This window comes from Plutella xylostella, chromosome 5, assembly GCF_932276165.1.
Source record: "Plutella xylostella chromosome 5, ilPluXylo3.1, whole genome shotgun sequence".
NCBI lineage: Eukaryota > Metazoa > Arthropoda > Insecta > Lepidoptera > Plutellidae > Plutella > Plutella xylostella.
The window spans coordinates 10123675-10150004 of record NC_063985.1 but is presented as its reverse complement, the minus strand read 5'-3'; the positions used below and the strand labels follow the sequence as shown (position 1 = coordinate 10150004).

At 37.7% G+C, this 26330-nt stretch overlaps 1 protein-coding gene across 2 annotated transcripts in view; it reads right to left on the bottom strand.

Annotated features, from left to right (window-relative positions):
* Nucleotides 1–14844: 14844 nt before the first annotated feature.
* LOC105387145 (lachesin) overlaps nt 14845–26330 on the bottom strand; it is a 59312-nt gene continuing 47826 nt past the window's right edge. The window contains exons 7-8 of one of the 2 annotated variants that reach the window (XM_038112641.2): nt 16954–17124; nt 14845–16629 (exon numbers count right to left, since the gene is read on the bottom strand). In XM_038112641.2, the coding sequence (XP_037968569.2) occupies nt 16406–16629; nt 16954–17124 (395 nt within the window). In that variant the 3' untranslated portion in view covers nt 14845–16405. The remainder of the gene's footprint in view (nt 16630–16953; nt 17125–26330) is intronic. The other variant, XM_048633237.1, reaches the window with a different exon arrangement.

The following is a 26330-nucleotide window of genomic DNA, read 5'->3' as shown; positions in this document are numbered from 1 at the left end:
TAATGAGGTTCAACGCTATCGAGGGAATTTAAAGTGCTCTCTGCAGGTAATTTACGCACACAATATAAAAGTGATGGCAAAATCGGATTAACAGCATAACACGGTAATTTATATAATCGTGATTTATACCCAATACACCGTTATTTATCTACATGTTTGTAGATGTTGCATACTTAAACATGTATTCATACTTTTACTAGACTAGTAGTGTAGTCAACAGGTGTAAAGTACATCAATTGAGCTTAGATTTTGATCAAATGTATTCAGTTGTAATCAATTCAAACGTTCTACCCTATCTCCTGTATACTTATTCATATGGATAGTATTACATAATTCATATGGAGTCATAGTTAAAGACAAAACTAATAAAGAATGTAAAACGTAGAAAAACATCCGTATCACATCCCTAGCTGCATCGAGAGACGGAAAGAGATGGGGGATGTTGAAGGGAGAATGGTGTGGAGTGTATAAAAGGAGAAAAACTGCACCGCTAAAAGTGAATGCGGTCGAAAGCCTCGCTTATTTCACTGCTAAGTGCATGGATTTTTTTCAAGTTGCAACTTGCGTCGCGATGTATGGATACAGTGGCGGCTCACAAAAGCGAGACGCTGTTTTGTTTCGCGAATTTTGTTACTTTGGGACCCGATTCGGCTTTTAAATCTAGAACTATTAGAGGGGTGGTTAAACGCTCTGTGTTTGAATGTGTGGACGTATAGATATTTGTTTGCTGAATGTAGATCCGTTTATTGGAGTGCAGTATTGGTATTGGTATATTAGTCCCTTATATACCTAAGTATAGGCATAACAAAAGAAAAGGTGACAGTGGCTAGGGGAAAAAGAGAAACTGGTAAAATAAGTTACTTAAGCCATAAGCTATTAGCTACTAATGTTACTTGAGTTGACACGAATTTCCTATCTACCAAACCTACAAAAATAACAACCTTGATTATACTTTAAAAGTCACGCCACCAAAATCCAATTAGACAGTATTAATAAATTAGCGGCACCCAATATGATATTTAACATTTAAATTAAAACACAACGTGCATTGTTTGCGGACCGCCCAGCGCTGTTATGCAAGCTACGCGTCCGATTATCCGTGGGACGTACAATTATCCTTTTTACGTCCGGTTCAGGTAATTAAAGTCATTAAAGCCAGTGGTTTTTATCGGAGTGTCCAGTGACACATGGCTGATTGCTGATCAAAGTGGTGCGCGCCCGCAAACTCGATTGTGGGAACCCCTGGCTGCCGAGTGGACCAATGAAAACAAAGCGGGTTAGCTGCCAATATGCGAATATTTGTAGCGAAGCTATGCGGCGGATTTTGTTATTATACCTGTAGGCTTTTAGATGACATCCATAGCGTATGTATGACACACCCGATTCCGTGTTGTTCCATGCCTATGACACTAACAATTTCCAAGAAATAAGAATTTTTGTGTGCACTTTTGATTTGTGAGATGTCACCAAACAAGAGCAAATACGTCTTTTAAAATAATAGTTATGTAATCTGACCGAGACTACGTTGCAAAATTAAGCACATCAATATTACAGTGATTCACCACTGCCTCCTCTGTTATTAAATTATTTGATACTTTATTTGTGCAATAAAGTAGGTTTCAAATAAATAAATAAATCGTGATACTGATCTGTGAATAGAATCGAACGTATACTATAGTCATTTACAGTGAAACTATAAAGTCCTGAAATTAATGTTTGAGGAACTAAAATTTTCAGGAGCCTGGCACCATTAGAAAAGAAACATAAAAGTCATAACAATGGACAACATTTCATTTTCTTTACCCTATATTTTTATTAGTTATTCGGAAAGTTTATAGAAAATTAGGGGACCCGTATTTTTTTATTTTGTATATACATAAATTTTTGCATGTTATTTTTAACTTTAAAGTTAATTATTTTAAAACCGGAAGTGACGTCTCATATTAGGCTCAATTTTTATTTTTGTCTATTGCCTGAGTCTCGCAAAAAAACATAAATGACACTGACAAGTGACATTTAAACTTTGTTTACATGCCAACCAACAAATGGGTCATTTTCAAATAACCTTGTTATTTCTGATGATGGAAAGTAGGTACTTATCATGTAAAAAAATAAGCAGAACCATTTTTTCAGCTGTGTAGGCGGTGGCATGCTCTGGGACATATTATATAGAGGTCATCTCTTAAAAATAAATATAAAAAATAGTCAGAAAGTGTCAGAACAGAATTAATGAAAATGACCCAAATAAACAACAACGTCACGATAAAACGTCAACGTCAATCAAAAATGAAAGTGACAGTTACTTTGTTTTTAAATCTATAGGCTTTGATCATCAAAATGCATCGCACCTGATGCATGACGTCATCAGCACTTTTTTACTATTTTATGATTTTCTCGAAAATGATACATCCAAAAAATACAAAAACATTTTTTTTGTGGCCTTTAGAGCTAAATCTCGAAATGGTTTTCGATTTATAGCAGCTTTAGTTTTTTGAAATGTTGTCCATTGTTTATGTCAATAGGCGGTTGGCTGTATTTTTGAATTTTCTTATTAATTATAAGGATAATCTAGATAAAAGCAACAATTTACGCTTGGTTGCAATTAGGAAGATGAAGAAAAATATTCGTAGTCAAGCTAGTGAAGTTATTTATCGAGTTTTTATACAATGTTTAGCGGAACATCAAGCTGGACACATTTTGTCGAATTTGGAGGATGTTTACGCTCGTACAGCGTGTATGACGGGTATGTAGCATTGTACAAATTGTAATAACTCATTTTTTATTAGTATAGTGCCACAAACTTATCTGTTCCGGTGAGAGCGAACTAAATTGGTCCATATAATCTATGTCAATATGAAATTCATTAGTACAGTAAGTAATGAGGTATGGACCAATTTAGTTCGCTCTCACCGGAACAGATAAGTTTGTGGCACTATACCAACGCTTCATTTATCGATAAACCTAGGTTTAGAGCCCAAGTCGAACATTGTTTACATACCACTGATTGTAGGTTTCATCTGGTTTCAGTTGAGTCAAACCTTAACATTTTGATACTTAAAGATATATTTTTTGTTTACTTTCTAAATTCACATTGTGTGAATTTGGGGGGCATTGTGCAACTCAAAAAGATTTTTTTATTTTATTTTATAGTTATATCGGACCAGCGTGCCAAAGAGGGCAAAATATGGAATATTTCTAACTCCTGGAAGAAACAGAACCGTCCAAAAAGAGAAATTGATGTCTTTACTATGTGTGCCCTTCGTCAACAGATCCAGTTTTTTTACACAGTTGTAATAACGTTATCTAAATAAATATTTATTGGTTTCACTATTATAGCCTTCATATTAACACCTTCTAGCTTGTATAAGAGCTTTTTTTGTGGATGGTAAGTTGTTTTTAAAATACATAAATAGGTAGGAAGTTAACAGGCAAAATTTCAAGTATCAAAGTCAGTTATGTTCCGCTATATAGGGTTGCTACATGAAAGATAGCTGTGCCCTCATTTAATTTCAGGACTTTATAGTTTCACTGTATGTTTTATTTTTTATCCATAAAGATACTAAATTCATATTCTGAGTTAATACTGTGAAAAAGCTCTACATTTGTATTCTTAAATATAAGTGAGAGGCGTTTAAGTTATTTTCTCTTATACCGCAAGTATCATGCGTGACTGTATGATATATCACGCGTCGAGGGAGGCTCGCGACCCTTTTTTGACAACCTCTGGATTTGTTAAGATGTCGATATTACTAAATCTATTCACTATACCTCTGACAGGAGGCTACATTTGCATATCTATTCATATTGCCGGAGTATAGAAATACTTAAAAACTCGCAATAATTTTGCTTAGATCACAGTTAAATAATCTTGCGACACAACAGAGTGTTTATTTTAAGGCAATATAGGCATTGTAAATCGTAAGGCTACATTAGTTACTACTTCTCATTTACAGCGGTGTTTCGTTACTATGTTAAGAGTACCGCAAAGAATATGTAATTGATACCATTAAATCACATACAGAGGTACATTAGTGAATAGAACCCAAGTGAAACGGAACGAATACCAACTCTTTCACGTTTCGAGCGCACACCAAACCGCCAATTCACTAAAATCCTAACAACTGAACACAATACAAATAAATCCATTATCGGTCGAAGTTATATAGGTACATCCGTGTTTTTGTCATTCATAGCGTATTGTTGGGGTCTCACCTGCGTCGCACCCTCGCCTCACAATGGTCTCCGGCTGAGCAGAATAACATTATTTGTGAATACAATCAACCACTTTTTCCACTGAACCGTGTATTGTAAGGGCCTGAAATGAGCAATGGAAAGAAACTGCCTGTGTATTTACAAATAAAAGCGGAATGGTTTTGGAGGCGATTGAAACACGCTGTATTTTAGCTCGGAACTCTAGCTTAGTTGGTTATATGATTTACAGTCAACAATTTAAATATTCTCAGCGTCTGCTCGGCAGTATTTCTCACTTCACACCTGTCGCGGATTCATTAAACTATTTATATGAGTAAACGCGAATATCTGAACTGTTAATAACCGTGATTAGTACAAACATACTAATCACGGTGACGAACTGAATATGGGATATATCATAAACATATTAGTTACTTAATATCACGCACACGTGATGACCGATCAGTCTAATAACCTGATCGTCTGAATGTCAAGGATAATCCTGATGTTCTTAGGGGTTTCACCCCAGTGGCCTCCAACCTCCCCTATAGCCACCCCGTGCCTCGCTAGCAGGGTTGTTCCCTGGGACTGATGACATGGGATTGTTTCCCTAGCTTCTTACACTGATCACATGGGATTGTTTCCCTAGCTTCTTACACTGATCACATGGGATTGTTTCCCTAGCTTCTTACACTGATCACATGGGATTGTTTCCCCTGGCGCACTGAATATCTAATCTATCTATTATCACACGGTACGGGTACGGTATGTACTCGTACCTCCTTTAAACCTTACATTACCTCCTTAGTTTCCTTACTCATTATAAACACAATTGGTACATCAAGAAATCAAGTGTAGGTATAACTTATCAATCATAAACGAGATATAAAAGGTAAGTAGAAAGGTCACTTAGCTGTAACTGCGCGCACTTGCTGTAACTGGCTGTTGTCTGAACCGGGCCATCACGCCCGCCTCGGCTCCCCGAGCCTGGGCGCCTCGGCTCCGCTCCGCGGGGTCCTCTCGCACCCACGTCATTGATAACTCCCTCACTCTCCGTCTGCTCACCGCGGCTGCTCACCAAAAAGTAAAAAAGGGCTCCCGCGCTGCTCGCTTACGTCGATATTATCCTCTACCCTCAACTCGCCGATATTAATATTAAGGCTCGTCTACACTCAGAATAATTATCTTGATTATTCTGTGAGTCGAAATCGGTACAATTCCCGATAATTCGGGACACTCCCGCCGAGAGAAAAGTTTCTATGAATGGGACGCCTTTACCTATTCTAATATAGGTCATAAGTATATGTATAGAGCCAGCCACCGAAACAAATTAGACCCTTCTCAAATTTTTCGTGTTTTGATTTTAAGCCTATATTAATGCCTGTTTCATTAATAAGCGATAAAGCATACATCGGTAGCAATCTCTAGTTTTGGCTTCTTTACTACAAGTTCCTCAATTGTACTTCTCCTTTCGTACCATAACAACTTTCCAGTAATTCAAGCAATTTTCTATTGCAAGTTCTATTTGATACCTCTACTATGTGGCTTCTATTACAAATAATTCATCCTATTTTTCTATTATCTTCTATTCTTACTACACCTCTTCTTTTCTTACTACACCTCTTCTTGCATTTACATTTATTACTGATATCTGTCACATAACACACACGACTGTACTGTAATTTTCTGCTTTTAGCTATTTGTCCTGTTGACTTCAGCATGTAGACACTTGAACACCCTAAATCTTAATACTCAATCAACGATAATCTTAAGTCAAATAAGAATTAGCAAACAAACTATTGTGACAGTTTACTCGGGAGCTGTGGCTGGCCTAGCCGAAACCAAGGGGTAATGCACAAAGGTTCCACTCGAGAGAGCCACGCACAGAAACCTCTCTGAACAGAATAGAATACTATTTCAACACACAATAATGTATTCGGTGTCGACACGTCCCCCATATAGCTAAATTAATGCTTCACACTAAACAATATAATCATATCATCATTTATCTATATTATATTGTATTTATTGTTTGCTATTCTAAGGATATAAATATTAGTATCCCAAATGAATGTTCAATCTACAACAACTATATTAATCTCTTCATCTATAACCTTACTCTAACTCAATTTTATTATTCTATATGTATTTATGTTTTGGTCTATGTGGAGTGTTAGCTACTACAAGCTATTATCTTGAACTACGTTCGAAGACCCTCCCCGGCACAGAAAAACTTTTAATTTGAACATCTAAGCCTTAGCTTTTATTGTAACAAGCATTAGAGTAAATTTCTGTGTATTGTAATATTTCACATTCTTTTACCTCCATCATTATTATTTCTTCATATTTATGCTTTCATATTGCCTTTGACAGTTAAAATGTTGAACCAACACCAAGGTTCAAGGGCAAATATAGGAAGTTAACAGCAGTAGTTCAAAGTTAACAATTGTGATTTGGTATTCGACTTATTACGTCGTTGCCCTATGGCAAGGTTTTTATCCTTACGACTATTCGTATAAAACAGTGCTAGTTATTAATGATTGGTAATGATAATAAATGCTAGCAAAACAACAAAATTCATTTTGTTACTGAAATACCTAGTGAAAACAGGTATACTTATGTCTGTCTGTCTGCCATAAAACATTAACTTAGTAGTCATCAGACTCTTATTGTATGCCTGAACTTTAGGAGTGCTATTCTGTCTTTTCATCCCTTCATATTAGAATACCATTAAAGAATCTGTCTCTTTATCATTAACAGATTATGATATAAGTTTGGAAACATTCATTGCAACAAGTATTTGTAATAGGACTAAGTTGCTGGGAATATTATGTGATAGTAAACCCACATAAAAGTCAAGAGAAGTCCTGATCATGAATAAGATACTTTAGTATATCTAAACTGAGGCTAACTCTCTCTTGTTCTGACACTGGACTTGGTTATTATACAGAGTTTGATGACACGGTTAGTGATACACCGATACTGATGCTGATACTGGTACTGGTACTGATACTGATATGCAATTCTATATTCTGTCTATAGTTCTGTTCAACGTTCTATGAAAGTTCAGATGTATGGGTAGGTTCATTACTTATAAATTAGCTCAACCTTTCCAATTACAACGGGCACTGACTTTGCCACTGGCTCTGACTGTGACTCTGACTGTGACTCTGACTGTGACTCTGACTGTGACTCTGACTGTGACTCTGACTGTGTCTCTGACTGTGACTCTGACTGTGACTCTGACTGTGACTCTGACTGTGACTCTGACTGTGACTCTGACTGTGACTCTGACTGTGACTCTGACTGTGACTCTGACTGTGACTCTGACTGTGACTGTGACTCTGACTGTGTCTCTGACTGTGACTCTGACTGTGACTCTGACTGTGACTCAATGAACAAGTATAGTAGTACTCATTCACTATAAAATGCACACAGGTCATCATTTGCATATCTGTTTATCTGCATTAGGGCATGCAGCACCGCAATACCGGGATCCCGTAATGCTGGGATCTCGGACAAACTTTACGCTTTGAAGTAACACCGGAATAGGACTCTTTTAGGCTATAAATAAAGCGATTAAGATATAGTTAGCCTTGTGTTCCTATATACCATGAAAGCCCTCTTGTTTCCAACCGTTTTATGCAGTTTTCGAACGTTGGAAATCTACTGTTGTCCATGCGTAAACGAAAATCAATGTTAAAAAATATATATTATAAAATATAAACTCTAATACTCAATTGTTGTAAGAAAAACTAAATTATTGCTTTTCTTGTTTAATTTGGTCCTATACGACCTTTAAACACAATATATGCCATTTATTACAATGAAGTCTAATACCGGCACTAATACCGGAATCCCGGTATTGAGTTGTAAACCGGAACTCAATACCGGCATTGAAAATTTATCCGGTATTGTATATGCCCCAATCTGCTTACCTTGCACTAAGGTGTTCTTATCTTATATAATTACATAATATTTCAGTTACATCCCCATTGGGCCTCAAATATTCATTTCATGTATTGACACTAAAACACAACAAACAGCAACAAATGACTATGTACCTCATGTACCTACATGTTGCACTTATTCTATCTATCCTTCTTCAAGCCTAATACATAGTACGTAAGCACCAGTTTGCATATCCGTTCTCTAGTTAGGTAGGTACTCAATATTTAACATGGACATTGTTAATCTTTAATTTTAATTGAGACTTAGGTACCCTTTTGCTTCAACACTCACTTCTGACTTATACAACGTTCTTCTGATATAACATCTGTATGTTAAGGAAACATAAAGAGGATTACCGTTTATCTGTCTATTGAATTCTTCTTCCATTGGTGACGTACGTGCGTACCTATGTATATCTACATATAATTCTGTTCTTACGTAGGTACTTTACTTTATGAGTACCAATACCACATGCTAGTTAAGGTCATGTGCATTATATGTATACAATTATACATTGTATACCACACGTAATAGGATTCTAAAAATGATACAAAATCTAAAAATATTGCAGATCTCAATAAAAGGGATGTGTTTATATACTACTACTTGGTTATCCATACTATTTACCTATGGCAAACTTGTTTTTATAACTATTTTGGATTCAAAATAACGTGAATCTGAATTTAATCTTTGTTGACTGATTTAAGTCTGTGGTAGTCTATGTCTTATATCTAACGTTCCTCTATATCAGTACTGTTATAATCATGGATTTAAGATCACGTTTCGTGAAGTAAAACTCTAAATTAATAATCGATCTACTGTACCAACATGATATGTATCACTAAGATTTTGATAGTTACTTTGTAGGTATTCCACATTGTCAATTAGTAGTCTAGATTGACTTCTTAACTAGATCTGAATTTTTATTTCTTAATAGCAATGCTTTTGCTGCAACTGGGCTATTTTACGTGCTATTACTAGAATGTTATAACATTAATCATAGCAGAACTTTCATGAAAATAGCCAATTTTACGACAGATTTGAATATTAGCTAAATAACTCATTTTAAAAATATGGTGAATACCACATACCACAATGCAACGTTCTGAATGACTGACTTAACTTGGTCTCTCTGTATAGGCAACTTACTGTTACTGATAGGTCATAACATGCAACCATGCAAGTGTTGTCGCGCTACTTTATTACTTGTGTTATAATTCTAACAGCTATAACGACACTAATCAACTTCATCTCACATACAAGTTTCAACTTTGATGAAACTGAAACTACTTATTTTCCTCTCGGACTCATTGACTAAAACTTCTGAGATCACTCGTGATCCTTTAAATTATATGATTACTATAAACCTTCTATAAGGTATATCTTATTAACGTTGGCACGTAATTGTGTGTCCCAACTTGATACTTATATGCAAAGAAAAAGAATAGTCTTTGTTAACCCAGTACATAATATATATCTAATTTCAACTGAGTATATAAATTTTACAGTTTGTTTTCCTTTACCTTCAGAAACTTTAGGTTGAAGGTACAGTACTTCAGCAACTATACAGACATATGTTACGTCTGGTCTGCTTGAGAAGAAAATCGCAAGAATTTATCTGAAATTTTACAATGCTACGATATATGTAAGTATACGTAAGTTTTCTCAGTAAGAGTACGAGTTTCAATACAATGACAGTTCAAACATTCTTAACAGTACTGGGCACAATGTGAATCATTTTCATTTTTAAGAGGAGATTCATTCTCCGATATTGGCCACCCTGCTTGGGTATTAATAACCAAAAATGTTCTTTGATTTATAAGCTAAGTACTTTAAATTCTGATCCTTTTCTGAGTCGCTCCTTGGTTAAGGCCATTCACTTGTAACTAAAGTTTAACGCTTACTGAAATCTAAACATTTTAAAGTTCACATTGCACTAAAGTAAGACATACATTTAACTTCTAAATAACTTGAAGCTTTATATTATAAAGTATAACTTCAGAGAACAGTATATACATGGGTATAATCTTCGTTAGCTGACAACTTCACTATTCATATTCGGTACTTTTTTTTTTAATTGAATTACTTGACTCCATGTCAAGAGATTAATCTTGACCGTCTAAGTTCAGTGGAACTCCTGTATGTGCACGAGCAGCGTGGACTGCGCCGTGGCGGCCGACCTCAGACTACTGATATACTTAGTACAAGTTCTACCAACTATCACGATATCGAATTCTAATATCCTCGAATTATTAATCCGACGAGAACTATAAAATGTTTGGTAATAGGCAAACTGTTCCTTTCGAACATCTGGTATAGGTATATTCTTTAGCTCATAGCTTTTCAACTGGTTATTCTAAATTTCAAGGGGTAGGTACCCACAAGCAAGAGCATCACCTGAGTCTGTACTACTTATCATCAAATCAAAATAATATTTTCTGGGAAATCCTTCATTAAACTGAACCATATTCAATAGGCAATAAAAAACAAATTTCTTTGCAAATTATTTAGACTGCAACAATGTAACATAACAAAGAAACGGGCGGTGGCGCCAGCGCGGGCGCCAGCGCGGGCGCCTGTTGTCTACTCGCCTCGTACAGTTAGCTTACTGTGACTTGAACCTTTACAAGTTTCATTTCATTATAAAATTGTAGAATTTGTGCTTCATTTATCAAGGATAGCATTAACTATGTAACATCTTTGCAGTCCAATAACTTGTGAGCAACCACTTGATTATCCCGATGGCGTCTAATTCAATCACTAAATATCTGAATCTGCACCATAATAAGTGCCAGGAATAAATTACTCACACACGCTATGATATATTACTCAAAAATTCACTAAATAGGTATATCTATAATACTCAGGGAAAAATATATGCTGAGTGAACAGATTGTAGACTACAATACTCATTATCTAAAAGTCACATTTCGGTGAACGGTACTATCACATTATTTCAGTATGATAACTAATAAATTCAAATCTGACTTCGCTCATTTGCAGGTCTATATTTGATCAATTGCTAACTGCAAATTGACATACTGCAAAATTCCAATCATAATCCTCTCAAATATCGTATGCCATCCACTACTGGAAGGATCTTGTCACTATAATGTTACGCTACTCTAAAAGCGACTCTAATGCATGTATCATTTAAACTCTCAAAGGTTTACTTCAATTTATAGGTACTTGTAATTTCATCAAATACTCAATAAGTAATGCTTAAATCAGTCAAATACTATTGACTACTAATATAACAGTTACACCAAACTAATTTACTTGTATCTTAATCTTTATGTGTATATTTTCATTAAAACCTTTCACGAGTCTCAAGAATAGTCCCCAATTTCTCTCAAACAACTAAAGTATTCACTGGTGAACGTTTATCATGATATTTCAAAATAACTTTTCTTGTATTTTGCAAAACCCTTTTGCAGGGAAAAATAAATTACACGTAAGTCAAACAAAGCTGTAACACTGCACTCAGATCCCAGCATCTCCACCATGTCGCGGATTCATTAAACTATTTATATGAGTAAACGCGAATATCTGAACTGTTAATAACCGTGATTAGTACAAACATACTAATCACGGTGACGAACTGAATATGGGATATATCATAAACATATTAGTTACTTAATATCACGCACACGTGATGACCGATCAGTCTAATAACCTGATCGTCTGAATGTCAAGGATAATCCTGATGTTCTTAGGGGTTTCACCCCAGTGGCCTCCAACCTCCCATATAGCCACCCCGTGCCTCGCTAGCAGGGTTGTTCCCTGGGACTGATGACATGGGATTGTTTCCCTAGCTTCTTACACTGATCACATGGGATTGTTTCCCTAGCTTCTTACACTGATCACATGGGATTGTTTCCCTAGCTTCTTACACTGATCACATGGGATTGTTTCCCCTGGCGCACTGAATATCTAATCTATCTATTATCACACGGTACGGGTACGGTATGTACTCGTACCTCCTTTAAACCTTACATTACCTCCTTAGTTTCCTTACTCATTATAAACACAATTGGTACATCAAGAAATCAAGTGTAGGTATAACTTATCAATCATAAACGAGATATAAAAGGTAAGTAGAAAGGTCACTTAGCTGTAACTGCGCGCACTTGCTGTAACTGGCTGTTGTCTGAACCGGGCCATCACGCCCGCCTCGGCTCCCCGAGCCTGGGCGCCTCGGCTCCGCTCCGCGGGGTCCTCTCGCACCCACGTCATTGATAACTCCCTCACTCTCCGTCTGCTCACCGCGGCTGCTCACCAAAAAGTAAAAAAGGGCTCCCGCGCTGCTCGCTTACGTCGATATTATCCTCTACCCTCAACTCGCCGATATTAATATTAAGGCTCGTCTACACTCAGAATAATTATCTTGATTATTCTGTGAGTCGAAATCGGTACAATTCCCGATAATTCGGGACAACACCTTCGTCCTCATCCTCATAAGTCCGGTATAACTCAACTGCAGGCGATTCCCGAGAGCCGTCGCGCTCAATTCGACTTAGTTTCTGAATAAACTTGGCCGATAGTTTAATCTCATCAATTATAGTTGTGTACGAAAACTGTTGTTCGGGGACAAAGGTCGTCCTTGAGGTCCACTTCATTAGGACATGAATTATGAATGGCGCAGGCATTAGCATCCATCTGTAGAGAAGGAACTGCGGGCCATTGTCATGTAGATTGTAGCCGGACAGTGCCCCGCGCCGGCTTGTCAACAATGCAGCGATTACAGCGTCACGCCAGCTCTCGATAGTTCGCTAGGATGAAGCTTTAAACGACACTTTAGTGTGTACATTATTGATGATATGGTTTACGTGTTCTGTCGTACCATGTATGTGTTCATTACTCCTTCTGATCACTACATGTCTAAGTAGGTTTATGTATCTACTTGTTGGATATTTACCTATTTCTAAAGTTCCTCATGCTTACCTCAGTCCGGACCTCACCAGATGCCGAAGCCTCAGGGATTCTTAGCCCAACATAAAGCCAATCAGTCTGAATAAACTCATATGGTTATTGGTCGAGCAGATAGTTAAATATACTCACGTCGTGTTGATAGTATCGTGTGTGTGGATTAATTAATTAAGACGGGTCGGCACTAGTTCTCTAGGCACTAGATAGTTCTGGATAGTTGTACAAGTATGTGCACAAGTTTTGAGCATTCGTCCAGCCCGTACGGTCAACAACGCAAGTGCCTAAATGAGAACTGACTTAATTGAATTTGCGACGGTACTGAGCACGGAACTAAATATAATTGTCAGATCAAACCGCTAAAAGGGTTGCTCTGAAATATTGGGTTAAGAATTTCTCTCTACTAATACTTTTAATTGGTTGGAAGTGCGCTACTGCTTTGAGAATATTTTACATTGACTTGTTAACAAAGTAGTTAGTTGTAATTTACTATGTTAGCTTATATTATGTGTACTTATAAATAACTTACATAACCCTTTGGATAGATGAAACAGTGTGTGAATTTCTAAAAATATAATATATTATTACCTATACTCACTTTGTTCTTAAATATTATGTTCAGAACATTTTTAATATTTATTAGTCGTGAAATTCATCTTTATTTTTACTCAAACCATAATTTCGCATCAATAATTCCTAGTACTTTTCTCGCCGCATACCTAAGCACTGATGTATCGACAGAGCCCGATTCTCATGCAAACTCTGACACGCAAACTGTGAACCTCGTGGGGATTCTCCAAATGTACGTGCGCCTATATTGGATCAGTGCGGCACTTTCTGTTCAAATGACGCTCTATGTATAGTCGGACCCGCAGCCTTTGACACACGGCCCGAGGAGACCGGGATATCTGGCAGAGGAATTACAAGACGTAGTTTTTACGACATTTACATACGGTGTTTGAGATTAAGGCCTAGTTTCACCATAGTCTGTTAGATCATTAACATCCCTGTTACATTGTAAGTGTCATCTAAAATAAAATTTCCATATAGAATTCTTGACAGATGTGTCAAAAGTCAATAACTAATCCCTTGTTATAATGTAATATGCGTGTTAATGATCTAACAGAGTATTAGTGAAACATGGCCTAAAGCATACAGATGCCCGTCCGATGCCTGATAAAAGACGTTGGTGAATCAAGGACATTAGAGACTGATACCATTTAAGCATTATTACATCCAAAAGCCGACGGAAAATATTTTGTCTAGCCAGGATTCGTTTCCAGTCTTTCGTTACAATAGGACTATGTAGTCTCATATATATATCTGTTTCTGGCAGCATCCTATCCCTTATGCTATTTCGCATAAGGTGTAAATAGCAAAAGTGTTGAGTTGAGGATTTTCATTGAAAGACGCTACAGAAGCTTGTGACAAGATAATCTGCGCTCGAATATCCAGTGCAGCGGCAGCGGCGGCTCGCTAGGGTTGTCACAATGAAAATAATAAAGGCGCCGGCAATTTCACTAATGCACGTGGTTTCACCCTATCTACATCGCACTTACCTCCTTTATAAGCTCACCCCTCGCAAGGCGCCTTAAGAGGGTCTCATACCGTGCCGTTAAGACCTCGCATCAAATTGTCAGCTCCGCACAGAAGGCGACTGATAAGGTGGGCTCCTTTAATGATTGAATTTATATTCGTGTGTTCTCGACTACTCGTATTAAAGATTCATCCTTTGTTGGCTATTTTGTTCCGGATAAAGGTCGTCATTTGTTTATCTATATCAAGATTGGGGAGAGAGAAGGACTCGGGTGTTCATACAATATCGTTTATTTGTTTAGGCGTTTATACACTTACAGGCCGTATGTAAAGATTACCAGTTTATTACAGATACAATGTTTTATCAAAGATTACGCGGATGAAGTAAAATCAAAGGTCGATTTCAGTCTAAGTTGAAAGACATTTAAATATTTCCATAAACATAACTACAGCTTAATTAATGACAATTTACATCTTAATTTATTATAAATAATGTCATAAAATTCAACAATATTAACGTTAACAATTACAAAATATTCCTATATGAATTTTGCAATAATATATCAATTTACAAACACTTTCCCTCCGTTTAGTCAATGAGAAGCCAGGAGTTATGAAATAAAAACATTACATTATATATTATTATTTATGATACAATATTCCTTTTTTATTGTATTTGACTGTCGGAGAAACTAGCAGTACTTATATACTTTAGGATTCATGAACAGTTACGGATACGCAAGCTTATACACTGTGAATTTAATCCTTAATCGGCCATAGTACCTATACATGTAGGCTACATAAGTAGGTTGGCTGGTAGAAAATGCTTTTAGCATTAAGTTCACCTTTTGTACACTTATATTTCATATTTGTGCAATAAAGTATCAAATAAATAAATATATAAATATGGATCCCACCTTGTTTTTTTAACTTTAACCCCTACAGTTAAGGGTCGAAACCAATTTAAATAGATAGATAGAAAAGTTATTTATTTACTTAACACAACATATACACAATTTAATAATTTGATTAGCCATGGCCGTTTAAGGGTTAAAGTTAAAAGCCGCGCCGTATATCAGTAAAAATCTAACTGTCATAATTATACAGGGTGTAATTTAATGGTAGATAGATACATTCCAATACAGTGTATTGAATGATGAATTAACGAAAGACAAAATCAAAACCTTTATAATGTCCTAACTGTAATTTAATTGAAATGGCGACAGTGTTTTAATTGTTTTATGATTTATACAAGTTATGTTTCTTTTCAGAATTAAACGGTTTAATATTATGGCGATGGTTACTCATACATAAATACATTCATCGTTATAGTCACTTATTTTAATCCTTTACAAACTACAGTAAAAACAATGTACGTATTTCTGAAACACTTGTCATATCAACACATACAGTAATTGCACGGACGTAACACCTATGTACCTCCTTAATTAATACATTTGCTGTACAAATTTATTAAAATATGCCAAGCACAAACTTAGAACCATATTTAAGTAGGTATACTTATAGAAACAACTATTTTTTACGCAGTCGGATGAAATAAGACTACACAGTGTACACGTCATAATCATTGCGTATCATTTGTCCAAAACCATTTCAACCAATCACGTAAGTTTACACATCACTCGCCGATCCAGCAGCCAACGTCGCGTCGGCACTAAAAAAAACTTCCTAAAAGGTACCGATCGCAAAACAATTTCAGCCTCAAACTTCGGCAGCTTACATGCGTTTGTTTGTGAGTCAAAGAAGGCTTTAAGTTTGCACATGGCTTTATGGGGAAAGTTTAGCACGCCGCGTGGAGTAAGGCTATTATTAAAAACATGGAGGGTGGGGTGAAGCGGGGGGCGGGGTGGGGGGCGGCTCCCCCGAGGAAGCCTGCGTCCTCGGCCGTCCTCGGGCCGCCCTCGCGTAGAGGCCCCTGCAGGCTGGAGCGCACGTCGTTGATCTCGTTGAGGATGGAACTGCGCTCGTCCTCGATCTTCGGCTTCCGGTTCGGGAGCTCCACTTCTGTTGGGCGGAAGTTAGGTTGGTTTAAGTATTAGGTAAAAATTGGTGTGTTTTCATTTAGTTTGCGTAGATATGCACGATGGAATGTTGAATTGTTGATCGACCTAAAAGTCCCGAAAAACTAAACTGAAATAAAAAAAATTGTAAGGCAAAGGGGTAAATGCGGATGCATTTTCCATCACTGATTAATTCCGTCCAAGTAGGGTTTTTTCAAGAAACATACCCTCGGAGACAGTCAAAAGTCCAATTATTTTGATACCCCCAAAAAAAAATCCTATATCTCTCAAGAAACTTTTTCACTTGCCATCAGCCACTTCCACCTACCGTAAAGCCGTATATTCCCCTCAGCATCTCCAATAGAGTTCTTCGAGATGCACTTGTACCCGCCGAGGTCGTTGCTCTGGATGCTCCGGACCAGCAGGCGCATCTGCACGCTGTAGGCCGACGAGTTGATCTCGCCCATCTGGTACTTGTCGTTGGAGATTATCATCTCGCCTGGGGGCAGAGAGAGAGGGGATGAGTTTTGGTCAATGTGGAAAGAGATGGAGAGGTTGATCGCCTGGGGGCAGGGAGAGGGGATGAGGTTTGATCGCGGTGGAAAGAGATAGAGAGGTTGAGGGTTAAAGAGTTGGTTTCAGTCATCTGGTACTTGTTCGTTGGAGATTATTATCTCGCCTGGGGGCAGAGAGAGATAAGTAAGATAAAGATAAAGATACAAAATATTTATTCGGTGTCCAGCACCATACAACAAAAAATATTACACACAAATAACAACAAAAATAAAAAAAAGTAAAACAAACAATCGAATTTAAGTATAATTAAAATAAAATATAATTTGTGTGTGTTATCCAGCACCGAAAAGGCCCGCGCCTCAGCTTGTACCGCTACTGGCATTCGACCACCTGACGTGGCGCTGATTTTCAGTCGCGTCCTACATGAGTGATGATGGTTGTGGAGTTTTGGTGGCGGTGGATAGAGATGGAGAGGTTGAGGGTTATCTGAACGAAATTGTTTTAGTGATTTAGTTGGGTGAGTAGAGAAATCCAATAAGTAGGTATATTACGGTAGTGCATGAATGAAGACTAAGGACTATTTTAAAGCGATCCAAGATGCAAACCATAAACAGGCTCCCGGATTACAAGAGGATTTCTGCAGTGGACACAGGACAGCTATGAGCCGATGATGATAAATTCACAATGAAAACAATAGATATAAGACAATTACATTTAATTCAGGATGGATCATTTATTTTATATTAATTACTGTCGTTTCCATAAAATGTGAACGCTTTCAAAATTTAAATAAAAAACCGTTTATTATATTTTTTGGCGCATTGTGAAAATTGATCTTGGTGTAAGGTTTAATAGTTGTTTATGAGCATGACTGTGAGATGACTGTACCAACAATTTGTTGTCATGAGTGGTATGACACACATGTGACACCGTGTCAGTCACCTTGAATCGCGACAACATTACGTGAGAATGTAATATTATGTCAATGTTGACACGAATATTGAAATTCTTGGAGTAACTTTTGAAAGTTAAGCTCATTAGTAGTTTCATGAAACTTTCAGCTTCAGCAGCATGCAGTCTTGCTTCAGCAAGTAAAGTAAATTTGGTGTAGAGCACGGTGTGAAATATGTATGTTTTCAGAAACTGAAACCCTTAGAACTAAACTTAATAACTGTAATTGAACAACTAGTATATACGAGTAGAGTTGTTGTAGCAATATATATAAGATAACCTATGAATGAAAGTGAGAGTATAAAAACGATGTGTAAATGTATGTATATGAAGTGGCGGACCTTAGTGGAGACCCTCTGCACCTCTGGGGTACAATAACAACAATATTTTTTCCTACACATTATTTTTTTTCCTGAAAATTTCGTGTTTAACGTGTACCTACCATATTCAATTGTTCATTCCCATTATTATCATTCTTTCTATTTTGGCAGAAATCTCAATAAAAATCATAGCAATGAAAACTAATTCACATCCTCCGTTCTCTCGTCACATTTAGAAAGATTGCTATTCAATGCAACAACATTTAATGCAGTTGTTAGTTCGGTCGCCCGATACCGGCAATTTATACCCGGGGTATCCGACCACGCGGATGGTATCGAATTGAAATATGTTGTTTCGGGAGACCTCCCGAACAATGCCCTGCGCTATACACAATAAACCCTGTATATGCACATACACGTACGAGGTGCGTGGTGCCGCTTGTTTGGAAAATATGTTTTTTTTTCTGTCACTGGTAAAAGAACTTGTGTAGGTGCTTTCTGGGCGGGTATTTACAGGGTGTTAATTAATGGGGATATACATACCTACGTAGCTGAGTGCAACCGTTTTCCAAGATAAGATAAGATATATCTGCCCCGGCCGGGAATCGAACCAGGGTCCTTCGGCATAGCAGTCAGGGTCACTAACAACGACTACACCATTCGGTCGTCACTTTACAGTTATTGTGTTGTTTTTTACTTCATGGATTCGCTCTAAATTCTCTTTTATTAAAGGAAAAAGCATTACACTAGGTAGGTATAATAAAATGCACTTCGCTTTAAAAAGAGCGATTGCGTAGTTATTCTCAACTATAATGGAGTCTACAATGAGCACAGTACAAAAGCTTTTCAGCCATTCGATTTTCTTTAAAACACGAACATTTCAAGCATAAATCACAATGGGATATTGTGGTTTTACTAGAAGAATTTATATGGGTCTCACCACACACTTACCCGAATGCATGAAAAATTTAATTGTTCGATCCATGAAAGACATACAATATTTTATTATTTATTTACTTTTTTACCGTGTTATAAAGTCTTTAGCATAATAATATTCTCTACCACATAAAACAAATAATGGGACTCAAGTTTTTCATTGCTCGTGAGTGTATACTACATTGTAAAAATGCAGGAATCTATGAATAGTCTAGTAATTTTTGAAACCATATTTACTGAGTTAAATTATTTATTATTAAATTATGTATTTATTGAATTATAATTTTAAAGGCACTTACATATAATAACAGGACTAGGCCTAAAATCCTTCCTTCAATGGAAGGAGACCAGCAGTGGGGAGGTGATGGGTTGTGATGATGATAATGATGATGATAAAAATAGGCGGTGCTCTTACGGCAAATAAAAACATCGTGAGGATATTTTACTCACTCCAAAACAAATATACGATATGACTAAAAACAGAAAAAGGAGGTACGTGTGAAAACGCACGCATTGCATGCGATCAAAAAATAAATTATAACGTGACTGTCAAATTAAACTTACATAAATTGAAACGTGTTTATTATTGAACTTAACTGTCTACCCTGCCATCTTTAGTGCCAATTTTGCCATAGTGGGTTAGAGCATAACCAGGGATTATCACTTGGCTTTTGACACAGCTTTTTTGTCCATAATTTAATGTGGATATAATGTGGTTAACAAGTTGGCTTTTGACACAGCTTTTTTGTCCAGAATTTAATATGGAGATAACGTATAATTGATCAACCTTTCCCTGGTTACGATCTAACCGACTATGGAGAAATTGGAGCTGAACAAATAAATGATCGGCTTGTCATAACTTATCACTGTTTGTTCGAGCAAGTCTAGGAGTACCTTGCCCGATAGTTGTTATTCTTAGTGGCATTGAAGCTCAAATCGGATAGCATATTCAGGGTACGGTGACTCGATACGTGTTGTTTTATGAAAAACAACTCAGTCATGTATTGCATGCATAATTTATTCCCATAGGTTTTCAGTCTGATGTTTCATGTTTTATTGTAAAGCTATACAATAGCTTGGTTTGCAGAAAGGAAGGAATCAGAACCGTAATACGAGTAATAATTTCACTTAGTTTAGATTAGATAGGAAAAATTTAAAAACATAATAATGGTAGGTATATTATAATTTTTTGTTACTTTCTGTATCTATACGAATATTATACGTGTTCTTTTTCAAATTTAAATACATAAGTACAGGTTTCACTGGCACCGATTTTCAAAAAGTTCATATGGTCCTTACATATGAAATTGGCGTTTTCTATAGGAGGAACATAAAGTCGTTTTTTTTTAAATGAAATATATTAAATTAATCAAAGTATGTACCATTGCTATGTATGCACTTTTGCCATCTCATAGGTAGTTCATTGATCCCCTTACTAAAAAAACCATTCGGGCGGGAATCAATAAAATCTTTGAAGGCGGTTTGGACTGCCCCATCGGAGTTGAATTTTTTGCCTTGCAAGTAGTTATCCAAATTGCGAAAAAAATAGTAATCTGTTGGAGCAAGGTCCGGAGAGTACGGTGGATGTCTAAGACATTCTAATTGAAGCTCCTCTAATTTGGTAGCCGTCTGTTGTGTAGTGTGTGGTCTAGCGTTGTCCTGAAGCAGCAGTGGCCTAGAGCGATTGACCAGCCTCGGTAGTTTAGCAGCTAGCTTTTCCATCATGGTTTGCAGTTGCTGACAATAGATATCTGCCGTAATCGTCTGGCCAGATTTAAGAAAGCTGTAGTGAACGACACCGGCACTAGTCCACCAAACACTTACAAGCAACTTTTTTTTAGTCAATTTTCGCTTAGGGCAGGATTTGGCTGGTTCGCCAGGGTTCAGCCATTGCGATGAGCGCTTCCGATTATCGTAGAGGATCCACTTTTCATCACAGGTAATGATTCGATTTAAAATTCCTTCATTATTGTGCCGGTTGAGTAACGTAACGCAGCAGTCGACGCGCGTTTGTCGGTTTGCTTCACTCAATTCATGAGGTACCCACCTTTCAAGCTTTTTCACCTTCCCAATTTGCTTCAAGTGGATTAGAATAGTTTTATCACTAACACCGGAGCCTGCAGCTAACTCGGACGTGGTTTGCGATGGATCCGCTTCCACAATAGCCTTCAATTCTTCATTATCAACTTTGGTCTCCGGCCGTCCACGAGGCTTGTTCTGCAGGTCGAAATTTCCAGAACGAAAACGTTGGAACCAAAAACGCACTGTGTTTTCTTTTGCGACACCGTCACCATACACATCATTAATCCTTCGAGCCGTTTCTGCAGCACTGGTGCCACGGTGGAACTCATACTCGTAAATAACGCGATATTTCAAGTTTTCCATTTTGTAAACAGAGTGACACAAAGAAAAAAACAAAAGAAGAAAAAACAAATGAATTAGGGGGTTTGAAACACAAATGCATGAGTAAATAGCTGTATGAATTTGAATTTGGAATTCCTAACCATAAAGGTAATATTTGAGATCAAAGTGGCCAGTACGACAAAACGCCAATTTCATATGTAAGGACCTAATATTACCATCATCAAAGGTCAAATACTATTTTACTATAAGCTACGAGTATAAGTCAAGTTCCTGCATGGCATTGGTGTTGCTGTGAAGAGTAAAAGCAAATAACTATCGGTTGAGAACTATTAGGGTCAATTCAGACGTACCACAACCACGCCACAGCCACAACCACACCACAACCATGCCGTGTGGTCGGGCGTATATTTTGTATTGAAAATGAATAATCCAATTCACACGTGCCACATTTTGCCGTCGACCACTTGTGTAATACGACCACATCGCGTCGGCAACGCCGCCACGCGGCGGCGGCACCGCGGCCACCTCCTCTCCCTATTAAATGCATACGACCACGTGGTTACCACATCGCAACGACAGCGACAACGCAACCACATCGACATTTTGTCGCTGCCACAACGCAACTGCAAAAAGCCGCTGTCACACTATTCACACGTTACCACAGCTTGACCACATTATGTCGCTGCGACGCGGTGTGGTTGTGGTACGTGTGAATTGACGCTTAATTCGAGGGGTCACTATAGAAATCAAGTAAAGAGATAGAGTCGTAGTATTCCGTATCGATTTCACGATAGCTCTCGCTCGTTCGTTCGATTACTATAGTGACCCCCCGGTCATTCTGAGTTTTCTCTTGTCCCGAAAGGGCAAGTCGCTAAACGAAGCAGGCACAGCAAGCATTGCTACAGTAGACAAACCATTTCCTACTCTAAGTGTGGGTTGCACCATTTAACTTTAACTATTACAAACGTCAAATCCCTTGACGAGAGAGATCAATCTTCAAGAGATTTGACGTTTGTTATAGTTAAAGTTAAATGGTGCAACCCACCCTAATTGTATGTAAAATAAGTCAAATAAATTCAAGAAGATTTTGTAGTGTGTATTTGCGTCACAAAACGTCCAATATCAATTTCATCTGCGCGCGGGCACTTGTCACATTGTTAACCATGCAGTACATTATTTATTTATTTAATTGATATGATATACTTATTATTATTATTAAATTCTTTATTGCACATAAATTAATTTGTACATAGGCGAACTTGATGCTAAAAGCATTCTCTTCCATACTTCATCAGACCGTAGTCACTTTCAGCGCTGGATACAGGCCTCTCACTACAACATAGTGCCTTCGGTCTCCTCATGAAAAAACTCCTACTAGTGTGTGCTGTGCCGTCGTTCATCGCCGTCGTTATCTATATATTTATGTCGGCGCGGGTCACGGCTCCACTCGTTCCATATTAAAAATTGCTTGCATTCTTCTTCGCTCGTTTTATTTTGTGGGCAACAGTTTTTTCGGTGGTCGACCAACGAGGTTCACTCAAAAAGATTATATGATGGAATTTTTATTTCAAGTAATGAGAAGCTGGGTTATTGTGTAATAACCGTAATTGGGCTTATTCGCTCGAAATAGAATTTCGTAGATGGCTTACGGCTCAAGAAGGGTTGATGAAGGTTACGTAGGAGCGGATGCTGGGTAGTTATTTAAATTATAGAGAGTAGAGTTGCCTGTACAGTGTCAATTAGGCATTCGGAACAGTAAGATCATTAATAACTGCGGTCAAGCGCAAGACGCCGGGCGGGGGCGGCAAGACGCGGGGGCGGCAACATCGACCACAAATCTGTGGCTCGGTGCAGTTGACACCTTGTTGCGGCCCGTCGCCGCCCCCACCCCCCTTTGTTTACACTCGGACACAGTTATTCATAAATCATAAACTATTCAGCACACCATCAGAGCGGCTACAACAAAAGTTCGCGTTAAAAATTCCATCAAAATTTAAAAGAAACAACGAAGTGAAAACTGGCGATGGAGCGATTATAAAAACTTTAATACTCGGAAAATTTTAATAGAAAACTTCTGTTACTGCACCTTGCGAACAGGCGGGCGAACTGCATAAAAAGGCGGGCGGTCATTAAAAAAGTTAATCTCTGACCATAAAGTGTACGAGTAGGTGTTTAAGCGGTGGAAATAGTAGCAAAAACACTTCAGTGGGAGGCTGCGGCGCCCCTCCCCTTCCGTGTCGCCGGCCGGCGTGTCCGCTCGTCACGCTTGTATTACCTAATTTAATTTGTAGCCCCACAATTTATGGCCGCAGAAGAGCCGTCTGCCCCTGTCTGTTTGTACACCCCGCCTGTTGTCCCGACAAAAGTAGTTTATGTCGCACTCCAAACTTTTGATGAACGCGCCGGCGAAACGCTGAAAAGTATCGTGTGATTTAATCCGCGAAAGGAGCGACAACACTCAAATATTGCGGATTCAATTTTATTTTTTCCGTCCGTCCGCACGTTTCGTTATGTAAAAGTAAATATTGTGACTGTAGCCTAAAGCAATTTGTAGCGGTCTTTGTTGCGTATGGGGCCGTAATAGAATTTGGTTCGCTTTTTGCGCGGTCGGCTCGCCCGGATAATAGCGAGCGGTATAATAGCTAGCTTGGCTGCTTTTGTTACTGCATCTAAATCCGCTTGCACGCTGCACTATGCTGAAAGCGTTGCAACAAATTTTTGCTGAGGCATCTTGTAATTAATTTGAGTGACAGCGCATAGTGATATGATACAATATGCAGAAGTCCGGCAGCTGAGTTACGCATCAATAAATACATATAACGGCGGAGATGCGCCGTGTATCCGGTGTCATAACTCACCAGCGTGACGTGGAAGTAAGCTTGACTCCGTTTGAATTGCATATGACATTCTAATTCTGATTTGTGGTGCAAAATGTTTGCTTTGAAGATTCAAGCGCCTTGCTAAGATTATTATGTTAGAGACTTACGATGTCGTTTTGGTACTTACATAACTTATTTATATACAATAGTTAAAAGAAGTAACGACTTGTGTTTAGTTAAAGATACTTGAGGATCATTGAAAGATAATGTCCTTGTTCCCCACGAGAGTGGCCCGCCCATACAGGTTGAGTATTGGCAGCGTTAGACTTTGAAAAATATGAGTTTAAAGACCGCATTGCGAAAAAAGTTTTCTTCGTTTTGTTGGTGGATTCAAACTGCGGCCAGGGTTGCACATGTCGCGGCTGCGGTGCCGTAAATCCGCCCTAACTGGAATTTAGTGGTGAGTTAAACGCGTTGACACCCCTAGCCGGCCAGTTTGTGCAGCTAGCCAAACTCCCGCGCCGCAAAATACTTTCGAAAAAGTTTAGCTGGGTTAGAATTTCTGGTATGGTCCAAGGTTTTCAATAGGTATCTACGGAGAGCTGTGAGTCAACTCAAAAAGTATACAATTAAGTAATAAAAGTCACAAGAAGATTGTTTACTATTTATGCCAAGTATGAAAAAAAACAGTTTACTGAATTATATTTTTGGCCTAATAATATCACACAGAAAAAATAACGTAGAGAAAAACAATTATAACCTGAATGCAATTTCGTTCGCATGCCTTTAAATTTGGCGAAAACAATTTATATAACATTTTTTGCAGAGTGGGTGAATTCGCGAATGTGATTATTAAAAATATGTTATTTTTTCAGCCAAAAATAACTTTTTTCGTATTTTGCGCCGATATGACCTACAGCTGTTTTGCATGGAGCAATTTCATTAAACTATTCGCTAACTGAAAGTGAGCCGGCAAGTATGAATAAAATTCGCACTACTAGCTAGATTTAGCTATGATAGTGAAACTTTTTCAGCTCTTCATTTAACAGCGAGGCATTTTATAGGCCTTTGTGAGTTAGAAATATTCAAATAGGATCAGCTGGGAGATATGGGAGTGTTGCTAGTTTAGTTAGATGCTTGGTTTATTCGGTAATTTTCCGCATTGTCCCATAGTTCCGTTTAATTACTCAGAAGTTTTTTTAAATTATAGATTCTCTTTAAGAAAAAAATGGTGCCTTTGTTCCACCTAACTTTGGTGTATCTTATCTTATACTTAGGTAAGCGTCCATCTATCGGTAACGCACCAAACTGATTGCCATAAATGTTTGGGGAAACGGCACCGGGAATGCCGATGAAGTGGACGCACTTCTGTGAATTTGTAAAAAATACTAAATTTCAAATTCAAATGTTTTATTGCATACTAAGTGTGTACATAGTGTTATATTCTTAATACTAGGCACTTACAACTTAGTAACCTTTTTCAGGTGTAGCAATTGATGGCATGCAATTTATATAATTTAAATTATTCTACTACAATTAATTGCTCATTACAAAAAATCGATGGATACAATTATATAATGTATTATAATTATACGAGACCGTGGCTGAACGGTGGACGCTTATTTTTACTCAGCCTTTTCTTCCGGGAAATAGTGAAGCAGGTGAGAGACATCCAATGAAAGAGGGAGATGGGCAGTTGTCTTCATTTGTCACGGCGCACTAAATAAGCGACTTTTATTCCCTTAGTGCTGTTTTAATGAAAAGTAATGAAGTCTCACCCTTGTCCCGTGATGGTGTTT